This window comes from Psittacula echo, assembly GCF_963264785.1.
Source record: "Psittacula echo genome assembly, chromosome: 26".
NCBI classification, from domain to species: domain Eukaryota; kingdom Metazoa; phylum Chordata; class Aves; order Psittaciformes; family Psittacidae; genus Psittacula; species Psittacula echo.
In genome coordinates, this window is record NC_137761.1 from 1,507,662 (window position 1) to 1,515,709 (window position 8,048).

The following is an 8,048-nucleotide window of genomic DNA, read 5'->3' on the forward strand; positions in this document are numbered from 1 at the left end:
ACATACAGTGTACACATGCAGCATGCAGTGCACACATGTAGCATGCAGTATGTACACATGTAGCATGTGGTGCCACATGTAGCATGCAGTATGTACATGTGCAGCATGCACTATGCACACATGTAACATGCAGTGTACACATGCAGCATGCAGTGCACACATGCAGCATGCAGTATGTACACATGTAGAATGCAGTACACATAGCATGCAGTGCACACATGTAGCATACAGTGTGCACAGCAATTGTGCCTGTGCAACATGTGCATGTGTGCACAGTGTGTGTGTGCACTGCATGTATTTGCCGAGTATGTGTAGTGTGTGCCGTGTTCATGCGTGCAGTGGGTGCCTGTGCAGCACAAGTGTGTGTGAGTGTGCACAGCACGTATGTGCATGCAGCATGGGCACGTACGCAGGGTGCGTGTGCACTGTGTGAAGGTGCCAGGCTCACGTTCTGGTTCCAGCTCACACCAGACCCGAGGCACAGCGGTGCGGCCAGAGCTTGCTTTATTTCAAGGTCACCAGGGGGGTGCCACCGGAGCTCCGGGGGGCCGGATGCGCAGTGGTGCCTAAACCCAGATATCGGAGGTGCAGTCCCCACCCGGGTACCGGATCTCGTGCGCCAGGCAGGGCCCGTCGGGCTCCTTCCCGAAATCCACCAGGAAGCTCCGGTTGACCGTGAGGCCGCCGTGCTCTGTGTCCACATCCAGCTGCAGCATCACGGAGCCGTCCCTGCACAGGGCGAGAGCAGGAGGCTGGGGGGAGCTGCGTGGGGGGGACCTGCCCCTGCTTCCCCCCCATAGCTCGGACAATTGCCCGTGTTCATCGGGGTTTTCTTACTCAATGAGGTCGGGGTAGAACTGCCTGTCCCAGGCGCTGTACAGGGACGTGGTGACGTACAGCCTCTGCCCGTCCAAGCTGAGCTGGATCATCTGGGGTCCCCCCGGCACCCTCTTCCCCTGGGAGCAGACAGATGAGCTGCTGGACGGTGCAGGACAAGGGGATGCTCCCGCCTGCCCCAGGCTGCCACATCCATCCCTTGGGATGCACAAAGACCTGCTCCCCGGCCTCGCCATCACTGCCCAGGCTGGGAGCTTGGGGACACGGCCAAGCTCACCTGGATGACAAACGGGTCTGGCTGGCTCTGCAGCTCTTCATCCCTGCACACGGTCACGGGTCCGCCCTTGGTGATGCTGCCACCCAAAAAGACCTGCGAGAGAGCCAAGGTCTGGGTGGCCAAGGCAGCGAAGAGGGACCGGGCCCAACTGTCCCCAACAGGCAGAGGGATGCGACCAGGAGCCTGCTGCTGCCTCACCTGCCCCACCAGCCTGGGCTTGCGGGTGTTGGAGATGTCGTACTGGCGGATGTCTCCGTGCAGCCAGTTGCTGAAATACAGGAACCTGTCGTCCAGCGAGATGAGGATGTCGGTGATGAAGCCTTGGGGAGGGTACAACAGAGCTGCACAAGCAGGCGGCAGCACCGGCAGTGCCCCGGGGAGCCGGGGAGCACCGCGGCACCCATCCCGGGATGCACTGACCTGGCATGTCCGGGAGGAGCCATCCCTCCACCTTTTTGCTGGGGACTTGGATCACCTTCTCGGCCGCCCAGTCTCCTTGCTGCGGGAGGTGTGGGACAGAGCAGGGCCCGGGGGCTCAGCGTGCGTGGCAGAGGCAGGATAAGACCTGACCCTGGGATGGATTTTGTCTGTGCATGTCCGCAACCTCTAATCTCTAGGGCTGTAGAGCTATTTTGGAGCCATTTCTGGCTCTGCAGAGCCATGGGTTCTGCAACCTCAGGAGGGGCTTTGAGGGGGCCAAAACCTTGTCTAATTTCCCAATGAGACTGGCTGGTTTGGTGAAAGAGAATCCTCTCCCTTCACCCAGCTCATCATTACGCACCACAACAGACACCAAGAACAATATTGCTTGGGCTGTCATAAATCCACAACAAAGGTAGAAATAAATCTCCTTTAAATCAAATCATCTCAGCCAAAGCTGCAGCCACTCAATACAAGTCCTCTGGTGAGACTGCCCTGGGCCAGCCCCCGGTCTGGGTGCACAGGGAGGCAGCGTGTGCCTCAGTGGGGAATGGAGCTGGGGAAAGGACGATGAGGAATGCAGGAGGTGGGATGCTGCAGTTCTGCAGCTCCATCTACCCTGTTCCTCTACCCTGTGGTGTCCCCAGAGAGCACCTTGGTCTTGTAGAAGCGGTGGATGGCGCTGCTGATGGTGCAGCCCACGTAGCCCTCGGCAGCATCGGGGTTGTGCAGGAAGCGGATCTCCAAGGGTGCAGCATCCTCACCCACGTCGATGGCCTGGATGTAGGTGCGAGTGGTCCAGTCCCACACGTTGAGGTGGCGTCCGTAGCGCCCTGGGAGGGGGGCACAGGGGATGCTGCCAGGTCAGCGTCTCGAGCAGATCTGCTGCAGGTTCAGGTGAGTCTCAGCCCCTTCACCTCCCCGCAGAGGAGACCCCTGGTCTTTGCACTGGTTGCTTTGGACATTGGCAAAAGCCATGGGAAGATGCGCAGCATCCAACAGGGACCATGTCGCTACGACAGGGCTTGGAAGGGAAGGGAGCCTTTGGGCGTGAGCTGGCCTGAGATGGAGCTTCATCTTTCATCCCTACAGCTGAGTTCCAACCCCATGTACAGCTCAACAGTGGCATTTATGAACTGCCTTGGGTTGAACTTCTGGTGCTCGCATCTAAAGGGTGTTCACAGTGGCAGGGTTGGGTCTGCCTGTTGCCTTCCAACCGGCAGCAGAACAGGGCTGAAATGTGGCCTTCTTGCAGCATCTCTCTCCCGGGGTTTTTAAACAGCTCTTTTCTCACCTTTCTTCAGATCAGTTGGGTCAAATCCATATCCCAGGCATTTTGGGATTCCCCATTCAGTGCTGATCAGGACGTTGTGGCGCGGCTGGTACCAGAAGTCATAACCCATTGAGGGGATCTTGTCCCCTTTCTCCCAGTTCCCCTTGATCTCAAAGGTCTCTCCATCCAGCAGAATAAAGCCACCTGATGTGAAAACAAAAGCCCACGGGCAGTGAGGAAATCATCCAGGTTAGCAGTTTTCATGCTATAAAACAAGTAACACCAGGCACATCACCCCCTGCGGAATGGGCTGGGAGACCTGGGTGAAGCCTCCAGGACAGCTCTGGACGCGGGGATGGTTTCTCCGTGTCCAGACCCTCTCCCTGGGGTCTGAGGTACCTTTCCCGCTGCCGGCCGGGTCTCCCAGGGCGCTGATCATGATTTCACCACTGCCCAGGCAGTGGGAGGTGTGGGGGTAGCCCAGGCTGCACTTCCAGAACACGTCCTCTGGGTTGACAACCTGCGGGAGTTCACAGGCACCATCAAGGCACAGGGCTGGATGGAGAGCTCAGTATTTGCAAATCAGCAGGAGAACAAACACCTTCCGCGGCCTTCCCATTCTGTCATCCAGACACAGGGGTCTTGCAAAGCTCTTGGGGGTACCCCAGAAGCCCCTTTGCCAAGCTGTCCCCACGATCCCAGTCCTTTCTCCTTTAAGGTGAATACCTTTAACATCCCTCGAATACCTTTAACGTGCATTGCAGGTACCTTGAAAAGCCTGGGAGCTCGCGGGTCGGTTCCCACGTCCACCACGTAGATGCGGGAGGAGATGAAGCTGGGGAGGATCAAGCGGTTGCGCTTCTTGGTGGCATCCCCGAAGCAGCTGCTGCAGGCGTTCCAGCCCGAGTGGTGCAGCTCGTCCCCCACGTTGGGCATGGGCAGGCGGTGAATCACCTGCAAAGCCCCAGCCCCGCTTGCTGCTCCTCTGCCAAGTGCAGGGTCAGAGGCAGACCCCACCTCAGGCAAGCCTCAGCATCCCCAGGGGAGCAATGGTGCCCGGGGGAGCCTGAGGATGGGGTCTGGAGCGGGTTTCATGTGTATTTTGTAAGCACAGGAAGGTTCGGGTCTTAGGGAGACCAGGACAGGCATCAGCCTCAGTACCGGGCCAGCAGCTTTGGGGAAAGGGGAGGACAAGCACTGAGCTGCTTCCCAGGCTGAGACAAAGCGTTTGGTACCTGACAGTAGCGTGGAGATTGGGGGTTGACGTCCACAGTGGCCAGAAAGTCAGGTTTCTTCCTCCCTGTGTTCCTGTAGATGCAGGGCACGTACACAAGCTCCTCCCGGGGACCTTTCAGGACAGAAGCATTGCGTGAGCATCAGCAGAAACCACCTCTGGCAGAATCCAAACCTTGCGGGAGCCTCTGCTCAGCCTGGATCTCCCTCCCGGGGGGACCCCATTTGTTCCCCCATGTTCATGGGGCGGTTGGATGCGCTTCCGTGCCATACCAGAGGCACGAGGCTGAGTCAAAGGCAGAACCCCCCCAGGCCTCTGGGCCATCCCATAGGCCTGCCCAGCCCTGCCAACATGTGTGGCTGTTTGAAAGGCTCCTCTCTTCACTGTTCTTTCCTTGGTCATGGAGGGGAATCATGGATCATGAGCAAGCTCCAGAGCCCTTTAGGGTTTCTCAGAGGTGTTTGCTAAGCCCTAGAGAATGGGATTAAGGGAGGGATGGCCAGAGATGATGCATTCAGCAGTCTCTTCACATCAGAGCACCAGTGTTTTGGCAATGCAGCAATACTCAGGCAAAGTGTCCAGACATGTAAGGAAGCAGCCCATGAGGCTGGTTTTTATACAAGGAGGTTTTGTCATGTTGTGATCCCAGCCATCAGGCCACGTGCAATGGATGAGGATGCTCACCTCTCCCTCCCCAGGGTGAGCTCCAGTGGCGGTGTTCAGTGGTGTCGTGGGGCTCTATCAATACAATTGCCTCTGAGAAACTGAAAAACTCCATTTGGTTTGGCCCAGGGAAGCTGCAGGAGACTCTGCTGCAGGCTATGACCCATCCCAAGCCAGCCCAAAGCCTAACGAGGCTTGTTCTGACACCAAGCTGTCATTATGCAATTGATGTTTGGCCTCAGAACAGACCAGAAACAAAACCATCGCTTCCCTACGCTTGCTGGGAGCCTCCTCAGAGAATGGAGCTAATTGATAACGCCCTCTTGAAAGCGTTGTGTTAATGCTCACTACATCACCACAGCTCTTCCCTGCCTGCCCAGGCTTTCAGACTTGCCTTTCATGGCATCCAGAGGCGAGGCAAAGCCAGGACCACACGCTCCACACTCTTCTGCATTGGGAAGAGCAGAAACGAAGAGCAATGAGATGACAGCAGGTTCTTTAACCCCCTTTTCCCAAAGGAACCGCTCGCTGCAGTGCCCACACTCAATCCCACTCCGGGGCAATGGCCAAGGTGAGCCGGGATGCCTGTGTGCATCCGAATGACGCCCAGAAAGGTCTGGGGCTCTGCGCAGCCAAACCTGGCAGGGACAGATCCCTAATGCAGGGGGCACAAGGCTCAGAGCAGCGTCTCTCTGCTTTGCCTCCCATCGTGCCCCTGTGGCACAGGAAAGCTCAGGGCGGGCAGGGGCAATGCCAGGCAGATGCCGAGAGGAGGCAGCGAGGAAGGGAGGCAGCACCAGGCTGCTGCAGCGGGACAGGAGCCCCGCCGAGCGCGGTGAGCAGGGGGATGAGCCCCACGCTCTGCTCTGCTCCTCCTGACCCTCTCTTGGGTCGCTGCACTTCGCCGTGCCCTGGCCTGGGGGCGTTCATGCGAAGCTTTCACATAGAAAGCCTTGTTTCCACCCAACGTGGTCAGAGCTCACGGCATCGCTCTCCTTGCCAGCTCCTGGCATCATAGGATTATAGAATCGTAGAACAGTTGGGATTGGAAAGGACCTTAAGAGCATCCAGTTCCAGCCCTCATCATCCTGGGAGTCCCTGTGATGCTGCTGTGGGTCTCCAGGTGCATCAAACCCCGCCAGCCTCACTCTCCAAAACACCTTAAAACTGCTGAGAGAGTTTTTCTTCATGCTGTTGAAGGAAGCTGTTAGGAATCAGCCACCAGCAGCAGCAGGACCCTTTCTCCCCACCTACAATGGCAAGCCTGAGGAGAGGGAGGAAAACCCCTGGCTCAATTGTATGACTCAGCTTTGCTGCGTCAGCTTCTTGCTTGGCTCTGTTCTTACTCATCACCCGTGCCCCTGCTGCTCCAGGGAGATGCTCCTACCTGAAGCAGTGAGAAACCACCCCTCCAGCTTGCTTCTCCCTTCTCCTTCCATTACTCCTGCAAAAACAGCCCCATCAAAGCCAGACTTTACGCTGGGGACTCCCTGCCATGGTAAATCTGGCTGTAGCAAGCACAGCCTGTACAAGTTGCAGCTGAATAAATGAGGGAATAGTTTGAAGGCTTTTAATCCCCCGTCTACCTAAACGTTCCCTGGCACTTTTAGTAGCCTGGGTAAAGAAACCCTTTCCTGCCCGGAGAAAACACCACATTCACCCCCTTGTTTCCTTTCACTTTCTGGGTGTCAGAGTAACGAAACCACGAGATCTGGTTCCAAATGAGTTTAGGAGGACTCCAGAGCAGAGCCCGCAGCCAAAAGGCAGCAGCAGCCCCAAGCCTTCTCTTGAGAGGAAGCTGCAGTCGACGGAGAGATCTCTTACCTGTTCTGGAGGCTGGGCTGGATCCCACCTGAGCAGCAGAAGGAGACGATCCTGCCTGCATCCTGCCTGCTCGGAGCACGTCAAGAGAGAAGATGCAGCTCCGTGGGGGTTCAAATATATAGGGAGCAGGATGGGGAGAAGGAGGCTTTGGGAAAAGGATGCCAAGGGGAGGATCCGCACACCCTGGGGTGTGGGAGGTACCAGGGCAGCCTTTAGCGTCTTAAAGCACTGCAAACGTGCAGGGAAGCTGCTTCGGTGCTGCCAGAACCTCCTCCCCTCCCACAGGGGTAGGGGACGGAGCTGTTTCTGCACTGCACAGTGCACACACGTTCTTGCACGCTGGAAAACCAAGGGCTTTTAGGCATGGAGGGAAAGCAGGCTGCTCCTCTGCTCTGAGCCCCTGCTGGCAGCGGTGTCTGCCCCTTCCCCGTGGGGCTGACAGGGTGCCCCTGAGGAGGGATGGGCAAGCAGTGCCCTTCCAACCACAGAAATAATGTTCTGAGGTTGCAGATGTTAATCACACCTGAACATGAAAAATGAGCACTGGGTTTCTTCTAATTGCAGGCTCTGTGTTTACTGTGGGATGTTAATTTGCTGCTGCAAGGAGGGCAGAAGCCAGGGAACCGTTTTCCCCATGACACATCTGACTTAGTCAGGGCCAGCTACTGCTTCTGGCTGCAAAGCTGGGCGTCAGCTGCCTTGCCTTGTAAGGGCTGAGCAGTGGATGCTCGGCTTCCACAGGCACATCCTTGCTGGCAGGTTGTTCCAGTGCTTGCCCCAGATGCAGGCTCCAAAACCAGCAAGCTCCAATGGTCAGGCACTGCCATCAGCATCCCTGGACAGTGCCAGCACAGAGACCGACAGCCTTGGCTCTGCCACCCTCACCTGCCTGGGCTCAAATACTCGGATGTGATGTAGGAGAACACTGCAGGAGACAGCATCACCCTCCATGGAAACGCCTTTGGTGCAGCTCAGCAAGGGGGGAGCTACTTCCCTTAGGGAGAAGGGTGATGCCAGCACCCTCTGTCCCAGTGGAACTGCTGTTGGCAACTGCAAAGGACCTGACGGGTGCTGGCACCAGGGAGAAGGCTCTTCCAAGTGACCACTGGAAGGAACAGAAAGAGCATTCAGCGTCAGCCACCCCAATGCTCTGCCCCCCTGCGCTGTGTTCCACATCCCCCAGGATAACCTGTGCACAAGGGTGAGGAAAGGCCCATGCTTCCTGAAACATGGAGATCAGGACCCAAAGACCTGGGAATAGACCTCAGAGGAGATAAAAGGGTTTGCTCGTACCAGCAGCAATATGTCCACATCCATCCAGCTTGGGCAGAGCGTGGCCTCTGATGGAACAAGGAGCTGGGTCACCCCTGTTGCGTTGCTTGTTGGTGTTGGTGCAGCCCAAAGCCCAGGCTGAGTCCTCACCTTGCTGTGCAACCTGAAAGAGAGAGATGGTGCTCAGTGGTGTGAGGGGGAGCAGGCTCTGATCACCCTCGGAAACATGGCCATGCACTAAGGGTGTT

The 8,048-nt window shown here is 57.1% G+C and overlaps 1 protein-coding gene across 1 annotated transcript; it reads right to left on the reverse strand.

Moving 5' to 3' along the window:
- Positions 1-566: 566 nt before the first annotated feature.
- Positions 567-5,144, reverse strand: LOC308230302 (methanethiol oxidase-like; the record flags this gene model as incomplete). The annotated part of the gene is made up of 11 exons (XM_080634920.1): positions 5,099-5,144; positions 4,043-4,155; positions 3,576-3,761; positions 3,207-3,327; positions 2,829-3,011; positions 2,189-2,367; positions 1,535-1,613; positions 1,313-1,434; positions 1,115-1,207; positions 838-956; positions 567-729 (listed from the first exon to the last, which is right to left on the reverse strand). Exons 1-11 carry the CDS (start codon positions 5,103-5,105, stop codon positions 567-569), a joined length of 1,365 nt encoding a protein of 454 aa, XP_080491046.1. The 5' UTR covers positions 5,106-5,144.
- Between the last annotated feature and the right edge of the window lie 2,904 nt (positions 5,145-8,048).